Raw genomic sequence first — 22,837 nt, forward strand, 5'->3', positions numbered from 1 at the left:
TGTGTTCCCAGCTATTATAGTAGTGGTTGTTGTCCTGTTTCTTGTGATTCTTGTATTAGTGGAAAACAAATGGGAAAACCTAAAACATCAGTGGAGAATCCCCTCGTGCTGTTTTCTTTCTGTTAATAAGATTTTCAGAGTAGGAGTTATTTTCTCTTGAAGGCAAATTTGAATTTGCTGTATGAATTTATCTTAAAAACAACTCAGATTTATTTATTTTTTCTTTATTGCATTAGCTGGTCCCTAGGGTATCTTTATATTTCTAGTGAGCTAAACATCAGGGCTTTTATTCTGTGGCTTCCAGTTCTGACACTGAAGCATTTCCAGATTCCCAGGACAGGGGTGGAGCACTGACTGCTGGCATTGTTTGAGCAATGAGTGTGTTCCTCCTCCTGCTAAAAGTAGTGAGATCTTCATTTTGGGGTGTTTGCCACTGATCTGGAAGTGGAGATCCCTTTTATTATAATTTCCAGTAGTTAGCTGGAAGTATCAGGAAGATGAGCTAAAATAAATCCTCTTGGTCCATAGAATCTTGCACCTGCTGCACCCAGCTGGATCCCAGCATGAATGAATGGTGGTGGGGCTCAGCCAGAGAATTGCTGTCTTGCACCTGGAGCCCCTGGAAGAGGGGTTAGGATGGCAGGAAGGCCCAAGAGCTCTATGTGAGCTACTGGGCCCCTTTGTCTTACTCCATCCTTATGTGCCTCATGCTAGGTGCTGAAAACCTGGCATTATAAATGTGGTAAATTACAACTTGGTCTGTTCCCTACATCCTTCAAAAGCCTGAAGTACTTAATGGTATTTGTTGGACTTACAGTCCTGACAGGAACAACAAAAATATCTCCCAGATTGGGGCTGGGCATAGTGTGCTGTCATAGTTTTGTTTTGGTGGGGGTTTTTTTGTTTTTTTTTTTTTGAGGGGATTCTTGCCTCTCACAAGCATCTGCTTTTAATATCTGACATAATTGCTGAGCTGGTACAGCAGCTCCTAAAAATGAAAACTTAGGCTTGGATGTGGTATCTTCAAAGAGAAAAAGAGACGAAGCATTTCAGTGTGTTTTAGTGTTCAGAGTTATTTCTGTATCTGTTGAAATTATAAAATACTGTTATCCACACATGGAAGTTATCAATATACAGTTATTTCAAAGTGATTCTTAAAAAAGGCACACTGGGCATATGCCATTTTAGAAGGTCCAAAACATTGGTTTTGTTTGCATCCTGGGTTTGTTTTGTTTCCATTCACTCATTTAAATGTTTATTGCCAGGGATTCTTAACTGCCTTTTAGAGTAACCATCACTCATGCATGCAGTGCTGGTAATTCTCTTTTAACAAAAAGCTATTAGATAGAAGCAGTGTCTTGTAACTTTGAGCAGTATTAACAAATACCCCAAATTTTTCTTTTTAGTAGCAGTTTTCTAATTATTCCTTCACTGTACTTTGCCTGAGTAGGGAAGAGACTTTCCTATGTTGACTTTAAATGCTGCCTGCTCCAGAAGAAAAGTGTTTGGAGTCTCTGAAATGACTGTCTTGAAAAAGAAGACCTGAAATACCAATCTAACAGCTTGAGGTTTCAGCTACTTACATTGCAGCCATCTGAAGCAATATGGGAGCTGTCAACGCAGACAACACAAAATGGCCAGTTATTGTCAATATTTCTTTTTCTGGTGTGTACAGAACTTGATCCCACTGCATCTACTCCAGAGACATTTTGGATGAGTTTCAGCTGCTTTCCTTGTAAAACGTGGCTGTTGCTTGTGGTTTTGGATAGAGTGAGAGCAGACTTGTCCTCTGCTGCAGCACTCCCCAGACTTTGCAGTCTCCCATGTTCTCACCCTGCAGTGATGGAGCCTGTTTCCTTGCAGCAGAAATGCTCTCCAGCTGGCTGGAGGTGAGATTTCAGATCCTGTCCCTTTTCCCTCAGTGCTTAGCTTTTCCTGTCAGCTGGCTCCTGCCATCTCCCTGTTCACCAGGCTGCTTTTCCCAGGATGTTACACTACACAGGGAGCTCAGGTGTCTGGTGGGTTTGAATTTCCTGGCTGGGGCCAAGGAGGAGAGGGACAGTGCAGAACAAACCTGTGCATCCCAGCATCCTTTATCTGTGCCACGCTGCTCATGACAGTGATGAGGCATGTGCTCTGCTGTGGTCGACTGATTGTCTTCCCACAGGGTGCAGAGAGAAGTGAAAATAGTATATACTGCTCCTAATGTGCTGTTGCAAATGTTTTAGCTGCAGCTGTATTTCAAGTGACACGGCCCTTGCACCTGAACTGAGTTTTGGTTGTGCTGTTGGAGGTGATTTTATTTGCTGTTCATGTTGCTGTACAGGCTGGGTAAGTATGAGGCACACCCACATTAAATTAGCAGCCCCAAGGATGCTCCTCTGCCCAGAAGATTTAAACCCTCAATAGTTTTCTTTCACACAAAAGCAAATCAGGTGCTATTGCTCTGATAAATGGGTCCTCTGGCCCAGTGCACTGCAGTAAAATATTCCAGGAAATGACCCTGGAAATTTGCCTGGAAGATTTCTTAAAGCAGGGTAGCTGACTCCCTCAGAGCTGCTGTGCACTGCGTCACCCTGCCTCCACAGCCACCCTTGGAGACTTGGATTTAATAAACTCAGTGCAGCTGGCACCAATTTGGAGACTATTGTGCATAGCAAACTGCCCTCCCGCCCCAAGAGCATGGGGCCTTGGATGTCACCACAAGCTGAACTGGCAGTTTCCAGGGAGCTTCCATTAAACTTCTACATCCTGAGGGTCAGAGGTGACAGTGCTGTGCATTACCATGCCAATTTCACAGATCAATGGGTAAATGGATCACTATTCGGTTGCTTAAGTGTATTCTTCACCTTTGAAAGGGTGAAAACGTGAATTATTTTGCCAGAACAGCATATCTGATTTTCAAAGAGGAGGAATTGGTTGGTATTTTCAACTAGCTACATGTCTTACAGTGTACCACATCCAAAAGGCACCCTCCCACTACTGCTCTTTTCACCAAAACAGTCTGACAGGGAACAATAAGAGTAACCATTAGAGTTCACATTATCAAACTCCTGCCTATAGGATGGCTTGGGCCCTATATAAAATATCGTTTCCTTATAGTGTTACTCGCCTTAGAATCTACATCCAGGTTTGGAGGTTTTTTTTCATTTACAGATACAAGAAAATGCACTTCAAGTTTCAGTGAAAAACTTCCTTTCTTCTACTTGGTACAAATCAAACCCCCAAAAAAGTCAAGCCTGCAGTATTTGGTAATCCAGTGACTTAAAAGCAAGTTGTCTTACTGCTGTAAATATAACTGAGGCAGCGAGTCTGTGACTTAACTGGAACATTAATCACATTCAGACAGAGCTCTGCAAAATGAGGAATATTATAGCTGTAAGCAAGGCTGCTGCCAACTCTTATCATGACAGCAAGGTGCTGGGGAAAACACTAGCCCTTGGCTCTGTTCCTTGCTTTGCACTGAGCAATCTCCTCTGTGTGTGTGCAGTTGCCCATATGCTTCCTCTCTTGCCAAAGGCAAGAGAGAAATCACCTATCCATGCTTACAACATGTTAATGAGCATCATCCTCAAGGTCTGCAATAGGGATCATCCTACAGCATGCACAGTGAGCCAGAGTACAAGGAAGACAGCTCTTTAAAGAACAGCCCACATAATTCAGGCTGATTTTTAGCTACAGGCTAAAAATGGGTCAGTAGGTATTTAGGATGTACCACCTCATGCCAGAGGTTCTGGCTACACCATCCAGCCACGTATTTTAGCATTCAGTAGAGATCAGGTGGGAGGAATAAATAAAATAGTTAACAATGCATGTGTACATCAACAAGACTGGTAAAGGCAGAGCCTCATCTCCCATTATGCCTGTAATGAAAATGGGATGTAGAAGAACACCATCTAAATTAGCTCTTCTCATAACTGCACTTTGACTAGAGATAACAGCATTTCTGTGCTTTTAAAGACACCAAAAGCACTCTATAAAGAAATATCAGATCAAGTTACACAAAAATGCATTTTTAAAAAAAATTGTGGTAAACTTGCTTGTGTCATGAAAAGGCACCTAAAAAAGGTCACTTTTCTTGGAAAAGGATCTTTGAAGGTCACTGCTATTTCAAGCAGCCTTTCTCCAAGTCTTAGCATAGGCTGCCACAGCTGTCTCAAGCTTAAGATCAGTTTGGGTGTATCTTAGTTCACACAAAACATTCAGAGGACCAAAGACAGCAGTTTTGTAGAAACAGATGAGATTGTATCAGGAATGGTCATTCTTGGTTTGAGTCTCAGCTACTTGTAAACTTTGAATACTTAAAAAGAGCAAAATGAGAACACAGATTTGTTAAACAAAAATAAAGAATACAGTAGTTGTGCTGCTGCTAATATAAATTAGGCAAGTATTTCTTCAGACCACAGTTGTTTTATTTGTTGTACCATGGCTACAGTACCCTGCAAACTTTTATTGGGAGAATGGTTTCAGAGAGACATGGAACAAAGTGTTGTACTATTACGTCGGTAGTTTCAGGAAGAGAACGAGCAAGTTAGTTGCAGTTTTGTCCCTGGCCCTCAGAGGGTGAGAGGAGAAGAAAGAAAAAAGAAAAACAAAGTATCAGCTTCATTGTTCACGTGATAGTGTATAAACCACAAACTTAAAACACTTTAACCTAAACTCACAGCAGAGAGGGCACTGAAAAATATTGCTTGTTTCAAGCAAGTGTGTGGGATCACATCAGGCCTCTTTCTAGACATCAAAATGCCAAATCTTTCCTAGCTTCTCCTTAGCTGGTCTCGCAGCTTTGTTTCATTGCAAATCTGGGAACATCAAGAACAGGCTATGCTGGCCTGAAATAAACAGAATACAAACAGAAGGGGCTCATGTAGGGATTGTGTTATTCAGTTTTACGTTTAATGAAAAACTCCATTTGTTCAGTCGTAGCTGCTGAAGAATGACAGGCAGCCACAAACCCCAGAACATCCGTGCAGACGGCCCCAGAATACACTGGATCGCCTCCAGAGGCTCTGCCAGCAGGATGCTGACTGGTAAGAAACACTGCTCAAGTCTGCACATACAGAAAGTTCTTGTTTAGCTAAAGAATTGCCTATTTCAGGCCTCCAGGATATCTTAGGTTAAGCTAATTACCAATATTGAACTGTTACTTTTCTTTCTTTTTTTCTGGTAAGAAGAGACAAAACCAGCAAGAAATCATATGGCAACAGTTTCAAGGTGTGGTTTGCTTAAATTAATAACAGGTATGTGGAAAGATAATTAATATATTACATTTCAGTGCACTGCAAACAGTAAAAATACCAAAGGTCCCAGAATTCAGTCTGAGTAAGATATTACTAAAACCCCCACTCCTACCCTAACAGTCTAAGACATGGCAACAGAATTACCCACCCATTATTAAAGAAACAGCAATGTTACCAAGAACAGCTCACTAAATATACAGAACTACATTACCTAGGTAGAGTTTATTGCAAAAACCAGGAAAGAGACAGCAAACCTAAAGTCTGTCTTCCATTTCAGATTTGTATCACTTGCTCAGCTCTCAGCCACTCATGCACTCAACACAACACGCAGCCTGGACACAGAAAGTCACTACCACTTTTGAGTTCCCACAGGCTCACAAGAAACGTTAAAACATCTCAGTAAAAAGTTAAAATGAGATCTTTTACCACAAGGACTATAAAATCCGCCCCCCTACCCTTGGATTTCTATGTTTGGGATTCTAAAAGCCATACATAAAAAGGAAGAGTTATTTCAATAGCAGAAAGACTACCTTAAAAGTATCAAAGTAAGTCTAAGGAGAGTTAATGCAACTGAAAAAAAAAAAAGAAACAAGAAGAAAACCTGCATCGCACAGTCAGTGCTTTCATCAACACTGTTGATAAGCTCTAAACCCCTAAATGTAGTAGAGCATTCATTGGTTTTGATTAACCTTTAATTCAGAAGTTACATTAGAAAAAACAATTGTAGCAATTCTTTTGAGCTGCTAGTTTCATGAGGAAAAAGTCCCTTTCAAAATTTCAATAAATAAGCTGACATGTAAAGTTAGTTGAGGTTGTCATGCAAGACAAGTTACATAACCAAGACTAACTCAATCTTTATAATAAAGGCAACTTGCATTCAAAAATGAACTTTACCCTTACAATTTTATTCAAAGGGTAAACATGAATTAACCCAGCTGTTTACCTGAATTACAAAAGTAACATGATTCAATATGAAAATAAGAAACTGTCTACAAATCTCTGACAGTAATAAATTGCAATATACAATGCATACAGGAGTTATACAGAGCAACAAACTCTTGTACAAAACAAAAATACTTTAATACCTTTAAAATCCAATTATTTCTTTAAAATCATCATGAAAAAGATTTGAGTCAGAACTCACACCTCAATTAGTCAAGCTTCTGGTAGCTACATTACAGCTATTTAATATACAAAGAGATAAATCTCTTCACCAGTCATTAAAACTGTCTCTTCGTTAGAGTTGCACAGGTTTTCCGTCTCACGTTCCCAGATGGAAAGTTTTCTTCAAAATCATGAGAACTGAATTTGTTGAACACCAGAGATCTAGAGGAAGAAAATGCAAGCTTACATTCCAATGCACCTTTTCTGAAACTGCAGAGCAGTTCACAGCAAGCAGCCATGAATTCTCAGTGTTGGAGTGGCACGACAGCCACCAGCAAAGCACTAAATAAAACTGATTCTCATCCTTCAGAGCAGAGCAGCTGAAGTAGTGTTTGGATTTGAGCAGAACGGAGAGTAGGGACAGGATACACTACCTGTTGATATGATGTTGTGTAGACCATAACATTCTGCTGTTGGCCATCTGTGGTTATTAAGCCTGCTGGCAACTGGTTAGCTGAAAGAAAGAGCATTTTAAAAAAGTTAGGCAGGAGCTACTTGATATACAGAGCCTTGTTTGATGTGTCTGTCACCATTAAATGATTGTGGTCCACTCCAGGACTACAGAGCCATTAATCTCCTGAGTTACCATCCTACACTGGTACAGACACACTTGTTACCAAGTGTTACAAGTGAACAAGTTTATTCCCATTCACAAGAAACACATAAAATTCAACTTAATTTTGCTCTGAGGGTAAGACTGCACCTCGTTCTTCCCCTGGATGTGCCTGAAGCAGAATGTCCACACCTGTACACAGGCAAATGGAGTGGAGCTTGCTACCCTCACCACTGAAAAGGCCATCTCCAGTCCTCAGCATCCCAAGAAATCTGGAGAATTCAGCTGGCTTTGTTTAAACATAATGTTAGCACTTGAGCATAGCCATGTGGGAGGTACTCAATGAAATCATTGCACTCTTTTGCTTTACAAATTGAGATCCATCAGGAACTCCATAATATGGAAGCCCCATGGAAGGCAGAAGAGAGGAACAGGAACAGGCAATGACAAAAAATAAAAGGCACTGCCAGAACCTGACATTGCACTGGTTGACTTCAGCATGTCCTTCAGGGCACACACAAGAGTTCTGATTTCACAGAGGAAAGAGGTGGCCAATAAAAGTAAAAAGTACTTTTGAGATACTGAGAGCAAACAAAAGGAGTGATGCTCCAAGGTAAACCTTTACAATAACATGTATGTTGAGCTTTGACATTCAGAGTAGGTGCCTTACAACTGCTGTTTGGAAGCAAAATACTTAAATTGCAGTTTAAGTCACTGTAGCACAACTTTTTCCCTAGGACACAAACAATGGGGCTTTGTTCTTTCAGTTACTAAGTATAAACAAGATGTATAACCAATACAAAATTCTGAAAACACAGCACAATCCTAACAGTTTTCATTTGAAAGCTGATGCTTAAGGGTTTTGTAATTAGATTTTTGGTTGGTTGGAGTTTATGTCTTCTTTTTTTTTTCCTCCTTCCTCCACTGTACAAATTTTAAATTGCTTCAGTTGCAGGCTAAGAGATGCATCAAGATCCTAGTGAGAGTGGCTCTGGCAAGTCCAAAATTTACTGTCCTTCAATGTGCATGTTCCACATCCAACACAGCTTAATGGAGAGTCCCTGACCCAGCCCTGGCATGAGGCCAACACAAAGAGCTGAGGGTTATGCCACAGAAGCACAGCTATCACTGCTACTGCTGCAGTGAGACCATCATTTTGGACAGATCCATAGCTGCCCCTGTGGAGACAGATACCTGCAGCACTTGACATGGTCAGTTATTTAACATAATTTTTTTTTTTTTTACTTTCTTCGACTACTGCAACATCTCCTTTGCATCCTTAGTCCTGCCAGGATATTTCTAAAGTTGCTCTTTTCAAGTCACAGCAACTTAAGGTTTATTTCATAGAGCACTCTGAGGCTCCTAGGTGTGGAAATTAAGAACCTAAATATTGCAGGGGACCCGTGCAATATTTAGATTTAGATTCTTAATTTCCAGCCAGTTTTATAAGCTCATCTTCCAGGCTAGAAGAGACCCAAAGAGTCTGCACTGTTTTATGTAGCCAAAGTCATCAAACTGTGAGCAAAGTGTATTTCCAATCCTGAATAAGTCATTTTAATCCTCAGGCTTTAAATTTTTGCTAGTTCAGTAGTTTACCAGTGATTTTAAACAGAGTATTTATCAGATACTTGGAAAACTAAATCTTGTCAGTAGATAGGACTGGAGCTGTGCTTCCTAATTGCTCTTGTATCAGCTTCAACATTACCAGCCCGTAACATTTAAAAGCCAACGTGGAGGCTACGTGCAAAAATCCAGCACCAACAAAACCAGTGCAAATCCCCCAAAACTGCCAGGCTTTAATCCACAGTAAAAGGAAAAAAAATTACACTGAATGCACATGATACTCCTTGCCCTACACCTTTTAGCTGCCAATCTGTGCATTCTTTTGAATGTAAGAAATATTAAGTGTTTTAGAATTAGACAAAGATGATTTTCTTCTCTGCCTCATTTCCCAAAGATGAGCTCAAGTCATCAAAAGGAGTTCATTTTACTTTTTTCCCCCCAACAGTCTTGCAAGTAAAATGAATGGAGCCTAAATATGTAGCTACTGGGGAAAAAGAAAAAAAAGATTTGCACCTTTCATTACAGCCTGTGTTTAAGTGTAGAGAAAAATACTAGCACTAATATATGCATTTATAAATTTTCCACATTTGACATTAGCTATGACTAGTACAGGATATATTCCTCAAGTAAGAATGCTGATGCTGAAGGAAGTTCTGTTTCTATGAAAGCTGTAGTAATAACATAATTAATTAAAAAGTATTACTTACTAAATGCTTCTTCTGTGAGCTCCTCACTTAGACCGTCTGCAGTTGTAACTGCTCCCCCAATTCCCTTTTCTCCTTTCATTGCCTAAAAAAAAGAGAGCACAAAAAAAGCAAAAATAAAAGATTGAGATTTTTTCATAGCCCCAGGAGCTCTAGCCAAGGTTTGAAACTTGCAGAAGAGTCACAGTGCAACAGCTGGAGCTTGAAATCCAAGACCCGTAAAACTCTATGGGATTCGAGAATGTGCACATTACATGAGTGTTCTTCATCTTAGCCATACTCCTGAAACAAAAACTTGGCAAATTAGGACTGTGTGGCTCTAAGAAAGGCTTTTCACCTCCTGCAGAAAGTCAAAAATCTGTGGTAAGAAGGAGCAGTTAAGAGCATTTACAAGAAATGACTGAATCATAACTACCAAGAATGTGCAACATTTGCTTACCAACCACACACAAGCACCATCACCACACAACTAAGAGCTGACATTTAAAACCAAGATGTGGAATTTCTTCCCCCACATCAAGAACTACAGCCAGGAAGGATATCAGCACAGAAAGCCAAGGCCCCCAGTCATCTGCATGCAGTTTTACAAGTATGAAGTTTGATGCTCTATGCTATTACATAAGAACATCTAGGAAAATGATACGGGCATAAAAAAAGATTCTCTGCAATTGCTTGCTGCAGACAAAATACTCAGTTACAAACCAGAAGTATTTCACTCTGAAGACACCCTTGCTGGAATGGAGATTTAAAACTGATGAGCAAAGCTATTCAATCCATCCATGCAATTAAAACCCAATCCAACTACTCTGCTACCACAGCATCTACAATCTGCAAAAATGGTCAATTAAGAATGAAAGTAGCACAGACCCACTTCAGACTTATTCAGTAGTACTGGCAATAGTTAGGCAACACTTGCCTCTTTAATAAAAGCACATACAGCACTATCACAGCATGTGCAACTGCTACACAGAACTTGAACAAGACACCACTATTCCAACTTTATATTACACCTCCTGTTACTCAGTTATCAAGCAAATGACCTTCTGGGAAGGGGGAGCTTTAAGTGCTGTCAGCAGAACAAATATCATTAGTGAGTCTGACCAAAAAAAATCTTAGGTTTACAAAACAAAGAAACTCTGGAGAGCATCCTTCTCTACTGCACTGCCAATTTAGACAGGGGGAGGCAGCCCAGAACAAAAAACCCAAGCGGAAAGAACTTCCTTTTTGAAAAGGTCTAAATTGCTGAAAGGAAAAAAGTCCCTTTCTGCTAGAGAAGGAATAAATTAAACTGTTTGGATGACATACCTAGCTTGTACTATGTATTGAATGCAAACTGAGGGACAGGCTAAAAAAAAAAATTTAAAACCCCCCATTGAAGCAAATACTTTTCCATGTGAATCATTATTCCAACATGAGAAAAACAGGTTTTTTCTTTTGCAGATCTGAAGTCCAGACAAACAATAGGCATTAGGCCAGTTCCTCAGAGGATGCAGTCAGTACATATTGACTGAATCCAAAGATTGAATTAAACATTCTTTATAGGCACCTTTAAAGAACAGATCAATTTACTATCACCAATATATTAGAGAATTTATTCAGTTGAAAGCTTTAACTACTCTGAATCAGCAAGTCTAATCAAAATGCTTACTTCCTCCTTTTTCTCTTGACATCCTCTGGAATGCTTTTAAACATTACATTATTCCCAGACCAAGAGCTGTGAGAGACTGTGCAAGTTACCCATTTTACAATTACAACAACAGAGAGCTAAGGATAAACACAACCAGGTTAAATAAATGAGGAAATGCCCATATATACCAACCTCTCTGAATTTTTGGAGGTATAACTTCAGAGGTTCAACATAGCTATCAAACCCCAAGGTAGACATGGCAAAGAGAATATCCTCTCCATTGATGGTCTTTCTTTTCTCTTGGTGACACCTCTCACTTGCTTCTGATGTTATAAAGCTGATGAATTCACTTACACACTCTTGTACACATTCCTTTGCGTCCTTAGCAATCTAGTAAGGAAAAAGTATCATAAAATCATTAATTAAGACAAGATTTTTAAAAACTCACCACAAAACCCCTAAAGAACACACCAAATAATAAAGGAAACATCCCAAAACCCAATGATAATACCCATTTAGGCAACACCTGTACCGGGAACCACTGGCTGTCCTCACTGCTCTACATAAGAGTAGCTGCAACATGATTTTACCCACGTTTTATTATTTCAAGCAGCACAGCCAACTGCCAGGATCTCCTGAAGACCTAAGTTCTGTACAAGCTTTTACACACAGATGCATCTCAGTACTTCTTGCTTCACTTACCCATGGCTCTTCAAACCTGCTCATTACAATGTCACAGCCCACTTCCTCTTCTTTTTAAGAGACCCAGTAGTTCCAACCCCACTGCAGTACATTCCCACAAATTCAGCAATAACAAGTATTTTTATCCTGCCCACATTCAAGGATCAGAATATATGCCTAGCAGCAAGCCTTTCTAATGCTTTAGTATTCTGGTATAAATTTTCCAAGTGAGAATTCAAATGAAGAAACATATGCCCCTGGCAAGAATGAAATAAGTAAATTTGATTACAGCTGGACAAAAGTAATTTACTTGACTTAAAATTACAGCAAGCATTACTCATGATTACTTGGGAAGCTGACAGGAATCAACAAAAATATTACAAAAATTAAGATTCTTATTCTGCACATAGGAAGAACCTAAAAAAATGAAGCAGTGACAGTGTGCAGCATCTTCACTAGTTCCTCTGATATTTTCAGACACGTAGGGTGAGATTTTCAGAAGAAGTCATCAGCCAGCAGCTTCCTTTGCAGTTTTTCACAAAAAACCATCCTGATTTTTCAAGATAGCTCTACATCCCATATGCTAAATTCTTGAGAAAAATCTCATCTTGATCACTAAAAATTTATGACAATATGGACTAGGGTAGAGCTTTTCACAGCAAAGTTATAAATGTAACACCCAGATCTCCAGAAAGCCCTGAACACTATAAAAATACAAGCAGATGCAGGTAAATTATGGTTTGCTTCTATTTAGAGGGATCTCAAAAAAAAGGATCAGTTTTAGCTATAGGAAATGTTACTGTGGCTGGAATTGTACTGGAACACAATAGAGAAACAGCAAGTCATAGGAGCCCTGCAAAGGTTTAAGATAAACAGGTAGAATGATGAAACACTTATACAATCACCAGCTCAGCAGAATGGATTAAAAAGTCTATTCTTAGAAGTAAGAAATAAATAAGGCTTTCAAGTATCTGGCCTTATCTGCTCCACGGTACACAGCAGACTCCTTAGGTCACATTTGTGTATGTGAGTATTTGGGTGATGGAAGGCTAACCATTCTCTTTCCTTCACAATGAGCACTGGATTTCTATTTCATCCAAAATGATTCACTTATTCCAAATTTTATGCACCTCAATGAAAGCAAACTAAATCTCTCAAGAGAATTGCATAGAAAATATTCTTAGTGATTGTCACAAAGTCTAATCCTTTATGACAATTTCAGAGAACACATCTTAGAAAAAGGAAGCTCTTGAAAGCCCTATGAAGAACAGTTCTGGATGCTCTAATTACAGCAGTTACTAAAAGCTTTCAGAAATCTAAGAAAAATGGACTTGATCTCAATCACATCCTGCTCCTGGGGTTTTTTTCCCTTTCCTTTTATAACACTTTTCTCCAATAAAGCAGCATCATTTGGAAAAATATGTTATTCTACCAGCTCAAGTTCACTGAGAGGACAGAATAAAACTCATTAACACTTTCTTTAACAGACAAGGGTATTACCTTTCCTGTTTGGGGTATGGCATTTTTCATTATCCTTGCCACATTTGCAATTGGAAGATATATATCTTGTTCTCTAAAACTCTCTTTTGAGCCATTTGTATCTTCATGATCATTCATGCTGTCTTCTGTGTCTAATGAAATGAAGAAAAGTTAACAAAAATGATATGTGATAGACAGCAGGCAGTAATTCAGTTTAAAATCTCACACTGAAGGATGAAGACCTTTGAAAGCACAGTGTGTTAGCATCATAGAAAGCATTTTAAAAATAGATGCAACATCACAATACCTTTATAAAGATAGCATTTTATCACATTATGCACAGAAGTGTACATGGCTGCTGATCACCAAGCATTCTTAATGTCATGTCAAAATACAAACTGTTTCCCAGAACATAAATTTTTTTTGTCATTCCCTCAAGGTCTCAGTGCCAACATCTAAAAATCCAACCTCCCCCCTTCAGACTGAAGAAAAAATTCTTTATACAGTGAGGCATTATGAAAACAATTGCAAATTCTTAGCCTGAGAGAAGGTAGCAGATAACTATACAAGACCTGGAAGAAAATGTCTCTATACATACACAGAGAAATAATAGTATTTACTCTCTCATTTCTTACCATCATGAGGCTGTATCACATAGTGACTGCCACCAATGTAATCTCCAGCAATTCCTAACTGAGAAGCATCTGTTGTGGAGCTGTCACCATCCATCTACAATGAGAAGAAGGAAACCTTTCAGGTGTGATTGTTACATCACTAAGTGCAGCTATTACTGAAACCCAGCCCATTAATCAAACTATGAGATCAATTTATACAAAGCATATTTTGTTATTGGAGAACAGTATCTCCACTGTCATTCCTGAGTTTTATCGACAGGTGAATAGTTCAGCTGTTTTGTGAGGCTTCCCAAAAACCTCAGTTAGAGGCAGAGGCCATGCACAGAATCATCTAGTTCATGTAGCACACAGATAGCAATCTTGTGTTTTTCCCGTGAGAGTCTGACCAGAACATGCAAGGTGTCTCTGAACAACCCTCAAAACCTACACCAGCTGTTCACTGAATTCTTTACCTATTAATTACTATAGAGAGTGCATCCTTCACTCATCTTTACCCTCCATGTCAGTTTGTCAAGCCCACTGACAAACTTCTAGCCAGGCCTCGGGACCAGCTCTGCATCCTCATCCTCCCTGAGACACCAGTAACTCCTATGTGCCTTCTGAGTCATGTTTTAGCTTTCCCTGATCCTGCCCTGCCTCACTCTCTGGGCATCCTTAAGTGCTCTTCTCCCAGTGTTCTGATGTGGCCAACAAGAAGACTTCTTGAGGCTTTGGATATGGGGTCACAGGAGAAAAAGGGAATGCCAGGAGAAAAAGGGAAGCCAAAAGAGCCTGTACGTCCCTCCTTCTTACTACACACAAAGCTCCTGGGGAGGCAGAGCCCAGCTGAATTCACTCACTGACCCCACACCCACTGTGTGGGTACCTTGGTGTCTTTGAAGGATCACGTGGTTGTTGCCAGTGAAACCACGGAGCTCACTTTTTTTCCACAACCATTAGCCTGAAGAGGGAGGGAAGGAAGGAGGGAGGGAGACAGAAGCAATGTTGTGCTATTTTTATACCTACCCAGAAATATGAGCATTTAACTTCTCACTAATCTGCACTTTGCTTGTGACCACAGGGCTGAGTTTCACTTTGAAACCTTCAGGCAACGTCCAGTGTTACCCTTGGCCATAGATGCACAAATAATGCAAGCACTGCTCACATTGCAACAACAGCTGGGTGGAGCCTTAGGAGCTGCTCAAGAGAAAAAGACCCTTCCACCTCTTCTTCATTGTACAGAATATTACACACGCTTTTATAAAGAACTTCAGGTTCCTTTTGATGGGCTTTTGTAAACCAGCTTCACTTCTTACACAGCAGATCTACCCACAGGAAGGGCAGTATTTTAGGCATTAGCCTTCCATGTGCCAACCTTGACATATATTCATTTTGTCCACATTTTGCAGGCCCTTTGTTGGGAGATTTAACTTTGCTTTTCCATCTCCCAAAGGGTCTGCAGTTTGCTTACTCAGCTTACTGTAATGACAACGCAAGGATATCACAATCCTGCACACCATGATCACCAAAACTGACATCACACATCATTAAGAGAATTATGCCTCTCTTCCTTCTGCACTTTGAAACAATTAAAAATGTACTCTGGTAAATCTCAAAATGTACCTCCAAAATTAAGTTAGGATTTTCTGGTAGTCTTGTTCTCAGTTTCGGCTCTCTGATCCCTACTAGAATTTAATTCAGGATCTCGCAATCTTTACTCAGCCTCAGTACTATTTTAAATACCTTGATCTTTCTTTCCCTCTCTTTTTTTCAATCTTCTATGAAACATTTCTTCTAAATTATTTCCTTCCTCCAGGGTTGCAATATTCTTCAAATTTCTGCCATGATGTGATAACTAACTTGTTTCTGCTCACCTCTCCTACAGGCTACTCCACCTGAATCTTTATTGCCAAGATCCAGCAACACTATTTAAGAAATCATCTTGCTTCGATTAGCCCAGCTTGCCTTCAAAAGACAATTCCTGCTTGAATCTCTTTCAAACCTCTGTTGCATCTACAGACAGTTTTGGTCATATTAGACTAATGCATCCTCAAGGTAATACCTTTGCTTCTATTCTTTTCTGTGTGCACTTTTCCAGATCTACTTACAGGATGTATTATTTCACCATTACTGGGAGTTTGTGTGGATGTTTATCAACACTGTGAATCTAAAATAGCGATTAGCAAAATTGACAGGAAAAGGCTTGCAGCAACAAAAGGCAGATCTGACTCAGATAAAGAAAACAGACACTGACGGCTTAACATCAACTGAAATGACTTCTGTCGGTATTACTTGAAGAAAGATTTTTAGCTGCCAGGACAACCTTGGCACAGGAGATTAGGGACAGCTCTAACACCCTTCTGCATAACGCTCAGCATACCAGGTCCTGATCCAGGACCACAGGATAATCCATGTTGGAAGTGGCTGTGGGAGGTCTCTACTCCAAGCCCTGCTAAAAGCAGGGTCAGCTCCAAGCTCAGAGCAGAGCACTCAGGGTTTTCTCCAGCCACATCTTGAAGGCCCAGCTGCCCCATGAGCCTCCTCCACAGCTCGGCTGGTCTCCTGGTGAGGAAGGGAGTGGATCTCAGCACACCACTTCAACCCAAGTAAGTTGGTGGAAGAACTTCAGCCAGATTTGTCATTCAATTCAAATCTAGAGCCAGGCATCTGAATATAGCAACTGTAATTAATATACCATCCAGTCACCCTACTAGTATTTCTTTGAGCCTGATGGATGACAAACATGACCTTGCAGGAAAACGTGGCCACTGCTATCCCAGTCATCTCATAACAAACAGTTACACGGTCACACACTACAGTTTTCATTTCAGATGTTCAAAACTCCAGTCAATCACCACATTATCTGATTGTCAAGCTCAGCACAAGTGCTGTAATATGTACAACAGTGCTCAGAAAATGAGAAAACACTGTTCTCAATACTAATTTGCTAACTGATCCCCCTCCTTTAAACAAACAAAACCCCCAAAGAACCAATAAAACTCCTCCAAAGCCATGACACTAACTAAATTTTGTGTCCCTGAAGTTGTTCTGGAATGGCAGCAGCTCAATGTAGCATAGAAACAACACCTTGCCTACACTAACTGCAGTCACTGGGAGACTAAAAAGGACAACAGTTCTTATGCTGGCCCATTTACTAGGAAGACCTACTACTTTAGATGGAAGTAGATGCTAGAGCAGGCAAAATCCTGGGAGATCTCATCCTAAAAGGTTCAGACGGGCAAGAACTCTCAGATTTTGCTTTAAACCCCCGAGTTGTTACGACTTGCTTTAAAGAGAAGCAGCCATTTGCAGATTATACATCACATTTGCATGGCAGTTTCAGCATGCAAACATTGCAATGCCTTTTAATACAAGACATCTCCTACCTCTGTGTGGCTGCCAAATTGCACGAGGGAGGGCTTCCAACACCTCGGTCCTCCAGCAGCAGGTACTGTGCACAAGTGCAAGAAGCAGCTACTGCAGGTTGCACATTATCCTCAGCCTCCAATGCTAGGAAGGCACTGAAGTTCCTCTATGCATAGACATGGACTGAATCAAGACTGAGAGCTAAGCATATCAGAAGTGACATGTCAGTCCCTGAAATGACCATGCCACTATCTGATTTTATCAACAACCAGGGAGAGTAAACAACTACAGGACACAAACATTCAGCGCTACACTGTAAAGGAAAAATCTGAATACAGAGCAGCAGCACAATGTTTTCTGTTAGTGGTTTTCTGTTTTTTCCACCTCTAATAAAAAAGAATATTACTAGGGATATACAAATTACTTGATGCATGGAAATTAACCAAAGAAATATGTTAAAAGAGAAACATTTCAAGGGCATCAAAGAAAGTTCTGTGATAAGATGCAAGTGAATGAACATAGAGGTTTACACTGACATCTGGTATAAATATTGTGGAGGATGCTTAAAAAAATTTGCTCCTGTCAGCTGCCCACAACTCAGACTGTTCCTATAATATGTCTATACTAAACTAATAAAATGTCAGGATCTCAAAGTAAATCTTGCATCCTGTTTAATCTTATGAGCTCTCTTAAGAGTACAGACAGGAACAGTGGCTCAGCTAAGTGATAACTAAAGGAGAATACAAGCCCAGACCCACTAGCACTAAGAAGAAGAGACTAAAGCTTGAATCAGTATAAAAGGAAAAACAAAGGAAAAAAAAAATCGAAGAAACCAGATTTTTGTTTTCAGAGTGGGAAGTTATCTGGCAATGATTTGCAAACTGCCCTCTTAAAGGGAAACCAAAGGCCTCTTGTGATTTAAGTACTTCATGTGGTTATTTATTCACCCTGTCTCCCGGAATTGCTACTCTACAAGAGGGACAGTAAAAAATGATATGCAATGAACTGAAGCACTTGGTACACATTCCATGCAGGTGTCTCTGCCACAGAAGCAGGACAGAAACAATAACTAAAGCTGTAGGTAGTAACCCATCAGTCATTGTGGATCCATTTTGTCACACCTTATCACAAGAGATGTGAAGCTTTACGTAACAGCAGAGACACAAAGTTTTATTTGCGCTTTCTGCACCCTCTCCTGTTAAACAGAAAGATTTCCCAATTGAAAATACAACTTTAATTTCCTTTTATTTTTCAGTGATTTCTGGGGATCCTAATTTCCTACCGAATTCTCACCTGCAGCAAGAAACACCAGCTGGTGAATGCATTCACAGGACACTGTTCCAGCAGATAACACAAAAATGTAAAGCTAAACCCCTTAGCACACAGCTAGAACAAAACCAGATGCTGCATTCTCTCTCCATCTCAGGCTTCTCTAATCTCTCGTTTTCAGCGTTTTCCCCCACAGCAGAGTAACACTGGGAAAAGCAGACTGATGCTGAGAGGACCAGACAGTGTCACCAAGGCTCGTTAGTATCTGGGCTGTACCAGGATCTTTCCCCTGGCCCGTGGGGAGGAAACTTTCCCTTATGAAATCCAAACAGGGCATTGCCACCTTGCTACCTTTCCACCTTCCCCCTCCATGTAACAGTCTATCAGCTTTATGTGTTACCTTACAAGCCCCAGTGCCACTGACCACAAGCCCCCTCCACACGGATCCAGCTGTGCTAGAGCAGCTGGTGGCTCCTTTCCAGGCTGGCTAACATCCACAAGCACAGTTAGTTCCAATGTCTATGGGTGGACCAAAACCATGTGTATTTTCACATCAAGTAGGAGTGGATCAGTGATACAGGGCAAGCAGGAGAAACCAAGTTTCCATGCATTCTCTTTTTTGGCAGTAGAAGAGAGAAGCTGGAAGAAGGCAGCAGTGCTGAACACACTGCACCAGCACTTCCTTCCTTCAGCAACCTGACTGAAATCCCCCTATTACCTTTCAATAATAAGTTTTTGATACTTTTCTATGAAGCTTATATGTTTATTAAAGCAGCAATCCATAAATCCTATCTTTTTCTTTTAGAAGTTTGATAACATTTTTAATTTGGTTATTTTTCCTTTGTTGAGGTAGTAACAAGTAAGAGTTTTACAAAGCTAGTTCACACACCAGACCAATATTTTCAGCCCAAACTGTTGAATTTGCTGACACTTGCTTTTATTTTACAAATGTTATTTACCCATATTGTTTAGTATGCATATATATAGTCATGTTTTGCACTTTTTACAAGCATCCTGCCACTAAAACATCAATTTCCAAATACTATGTTTCTTTAAAACACTGTTGCACAACTCAGTACTAACAATCAAGTTTCTTTCTAAGCAAAAAAACCCGTGGAGCTACATTAGAGATTTGCATTTGAAAGCACTAAAGGAAGAACCTTGCAAACCCTTTTTAAATGTTGGCAAAACAAGGTCCCACTTTCAAAGTTTCAGTTTTTAATGTTTCATATCTTGACATTATCTTAAACATTCTTTTTCTTTCAATTTCTGAACGTTGCCTCCCTTCATGTAATTATTACCACAAATAAGAGTTAAGCTTTGAACTGCTGTAACTGTCAAATACTTAAGTCTAAAGAGTAATAGCCAGTGCTCCTAACTTCTTTTAATATAACGCCATAGCTGTAAATGCCAGCAGCCAAGACTATGTATTACCACCCGCTCAATGCAGAGAGCAAAAGCAACTCACACAGGCCTCTTAATGATTCAGATTGAGCCATTTTGGGTGTCCTAGAGAATTACAGATGGATCCTGTCTTTAGACTGTAACTGTCATGCCACAGACCATATAAACAGGGAAAAAAAAAAGCAACTGCTAGCTTATTGTTTAGGAACACTGTGCTAATGATTATATATAGACACCATTTCTCCATTCCTGCAAGCCAGTTAAAGCCAGACTCTGAACACTGCCCAAAGTGGCGCCTACCATTTTCCTTTTTGCTACCATTTTGCCAGAGCTTTTTTTGAGAAAGCTGCAAATTTTTTTCTTTTAATTGTCAATAACTGCCATCTATTAAGATGCCAAGGAATGGTTACTACACATAACAGAGTCCATGCATGGGCTAAAATCCAGATTTCTGTGCTCCTCACTGCCTAGAAATGGTCGGATCATTGTTATCAATAGTTTTGCCATCCCTAGCAAGCCAAGCAAACTAAGTAGCTTTTCCATTACAGTTCTTTTCAGAACAAAATCTTTTTGGTTAAGCCTCAAAGAAACTGGTAAAGCTAAAAGTTGATTTGCTACTGCTGCTGTATTGCAGAATATATACCGTAGCTGCAGAGACATTACTAGAATACATTAATTTTTTTTGTTTTTCCAATAGTATTGTCTGTGAATAACCTAGACAGTACTCTTCAGGATCACCAACTACACAATTTCTGAAGGTTGAACAGTGGCTAGCACACACAGGTCTGCCCAAGAACACCTGCCACGCGCAGAAGAGTTGTGCGGACATCGGTAATGGCATGGTTCCGTCTCTCTGCCATCTGCCATGTGTGCCACAGGACAAGTGCTGATGCCACCCAACTGCATCTGTGCCACTGCGAGCCGATCGATCCCATTTCTCGATTCCATGCCCTTCAATGATGCAAACACAGCTAGCGCAGGGGCATGGGGGGGGATCTTCCTACTTACACCAACAGCCTCCGAACCTTCCTGGCACGCAGCTCCCATCTGTTCGAGAGGTAACTCGTCTATCGTGACCCCTTGTTTACAAATGGAACAAGACGACGAGTCCTCAGTTAATCAGCAACTTTATTGTTGGTCACCTTGGCTGTGATTTCCGCGGTGGCCGCACCTGCCCGTGGCCGGCCGGGCGCCTCTGCCGGGCCCCCGTACAGCCCACCAAGGCCTCGCATTCCCGCCCGCACGGCCAGCCGGGTACTGGCACCACATCCCGGGGCCTCGCCCTACGCTCCTTATCCCTGCAAAATACCGCCAAACCTTCCAGGAAATTTCGGTCCCGACAACGGCGCGGGGGGGACCGGGCCGCTCTGGCCCCGCTGCCCGGCTCCCGGCCCGGGGCCGTGGGCGTGGTGGGGGTCTCGGCCCCTCGCTCCCGCGGCGAGGGGAGGGGGCTCGGCAGGGCGGACACAAAAGAGCGCGGAGCCCCCTCCACCCGGCGCGGCCGCCACAAAGCCGCCCCCCGCCCGCCGGGAGCCGCGGCACAGCGAGCGCGGCCGGCGCGGAGACGGAGGGATGGCGGGAGGCCGTGAGAGCCGCGAGTGCCCGCCGCCTCTCAGCGGGCGGTGCGGGGTGCCGGCCGGCCGCGGGGCAGCCCCGCCTGCTGCCCCCACCCCTGCCTAGGCCGCAAAATGGAGCCGGAGCGGGGAGGGCCCCGCGGAGAGAGCGGGACACCGGCGGGGGCAGCCGCCCCTGCCGACACCCCCCTCGCCGCCGCCTCCCTCCCTGCCCGCCCGCTCCGCTCCCCTCCCGGCCCGCCCACCCCGCTCGGCTCCCCGGCCGCGAGGCCCCCGCGGCTCCGGCCGCACAAAGCGACGCGCGGCCGGTGCGGGGCCCGGGGCGGCAGCCCCGCACTTCCTGGTGCCCGCGGCGGCGGCGCGGCGGCAGCGCCGGGGCCCGGGGAGGGAGACGGACATTTCATTCGAGCCTGCAGTGGAACCGGTTACCAATCATTGGCCGGAGCCAGGCACAAACCTCCAGTGCGGCCCTGGTTGGCTCCCTCCGCAAATCGGCTGTTTGGTTGGACGGAAAATGGCTGCGAAGGAACCAGTCCCAGCGCGGAGCCCCGCTTCCCGCAGCCGGGCTGCCCTCCCTCCGCGCCGCCTCCCCGCCACTCGCGCCGGCTCTTCCCTCAGCGCGCGCCCTCCCGCCGGGCCGGCCCTGCCCGCCTCCTTTATGGAGCGGCCGGGCCGGGGGGCGCCGGGCCCGCCCCCCCCGCGCGGGGCCGGGGCAGAGCGGCTCCCGGGGCGGCCTCCGGGGCTGTCCCCGCCACAGGGCTCGGTCCCGCAGGGCTGCTGCTGCTGCTGCTGCTGCTGGGGGTTGTGTAGCGGGGCCTCTCACCAGGGGCAGCTCTTCCCTGGGGCCTCGGTCTCGCGGAATCACAAATGGGTCAGGCTGGAAGGGACCACAATGTGTCAGCTGGTCCGACCTCCCTGCTCAAGAAGAGCACAAGGCGCAGGATTGCATCCAGGCGGTTCTGGAATACCTCCAGTGAGGGAGACTCCACACTCTCTTTGGGCAACCTGTTCCAGTGTGTGCTCACTGCACAGTAAAGAAGTTCTTCCTCATGTTCAGGTGGAACTTCCTGTGCATCAGTTTCTCCCCGTTGTCTCTTGTCCTATTGCTTGTTACCACCAAAAAAAAGCCTGGCTTCATCCTCTGACACCGTCCCTCCAGATACTGATAGACATTGACGAGGTCCCCTCTCAGTCATCTCTTCTCGAGGCTGGACAGGCCCAACTCCTCCAGCCTTTTCTCATAAGAGAGATGCTCCAGTCCCCCAGTCGTCCTTGTTGCCTTGGGAGGTGGCGCCGGGGGAGAGTGGCCAGCTACGTCCCACGGGCCTTGTCCCTGGCCTCACCCCCTGTCACCTCAGCAGCCGGTGCCTGTTGTCAGCAAGGCAGGCACCATTATTATGAAGGTTCCTCAGCTCTATTCCAACCTGTCCTACACCTGCATCAAGATTCACCAGCTGAGAGGAGAACAGGTTCCATCCCCCAGTGACTTCCTACATTTTGCGCAGCCTGAGAAAGAAGAGGCTGATGAAGAGGAGGAATTTGATGAAGGAGGAGGATGGCTCATGGAACCCAGGTCCAACTAACCATTTGGTGGAACAG

The 22,837-nt window shown here is 42.8% G+C and overlaps 1 protein-coding gene across 3 annotated transcripts; it reads right to left on the reverse strand.

The window, feature by feature from the left end:
• Positions 1-6,126: 6,126 nt before the first annotated feature.
• NFYB (nuclear transcription factor Y subunit beta) lies at positions 6,127-21,881 on the reverse strand. Of its 3 annotated transcripts, none has more exons than XM_082280433.1 (7): positions 21,696-21,881; positions 13,647-13,740; positions 13,033-13,163; positions 11,044-11,241; positions 9,228-9,309; positions 6,779-6,858; positions 6,127-6,566 (listed from the first exon to the last, which is right to left on the reverse strand). In XM_082280433.1, exons 2-7 carry the CDS (start codon positions 13,738-13,740, stop codon positions 6,534-6,536), a joined length of 618 nt encoding a protein of 205 aa, XP_082136559.1. In that variant the 5' UTR covers positions 21,696-21,881; the 3' UTR covers positions 6,127-6,533. The 3 variants fall into 3 exon arrangements, with proteins under 3 accessions (XP_082136559.1, XP_082136560.1, XP_082136558.1); XM_082280434.1 differs by having other exon boundaries at positions 21,668-21,881; XM_082280432.1 differs by lacking the exon at positions 21,696-21,881 and adding an exon at positions 20,673-20,744.
• Positions 21,882-22,837: the final 956 nt, after the last annotated feature.

This window comes from Coloeus monedula, assembly GCF_965178545.1.
Source record: "Coloeus monedula genome assembly, chromosome: 4".
Taxonomy (NCBI): domain Eukaryota; kingdom Metazoa; phylum Chordata; class Aves; order Passeriformes; family Corvidae; genus Coloeus; species Coloeus monedula.

Bases quoted from the DNA above. Each gene is read 5' to 3' on its own strand.
- NFYB (XM_082280432.1), bottom strand. From the start codon at position 20,711: ATGGGAGCTGCGTGCCAGGAAGGTTCGGAGGCTGTTGGT. The intron at 9,310-11,043 runs GTTGGTATATAT...TCTTTTTTTTAG, and splicing joins ACCTCCAAAAATTCAGAGAG to GCAATGAAAGGAGAAAAGGG. The intron at 6,859-9,227 runs GTAAGTAATACT...TCTTTCTTTCAG, and splicing joins GCTCACAGAAGAAGCATTTA to CTAACCAGTTGCCAGCAGGC.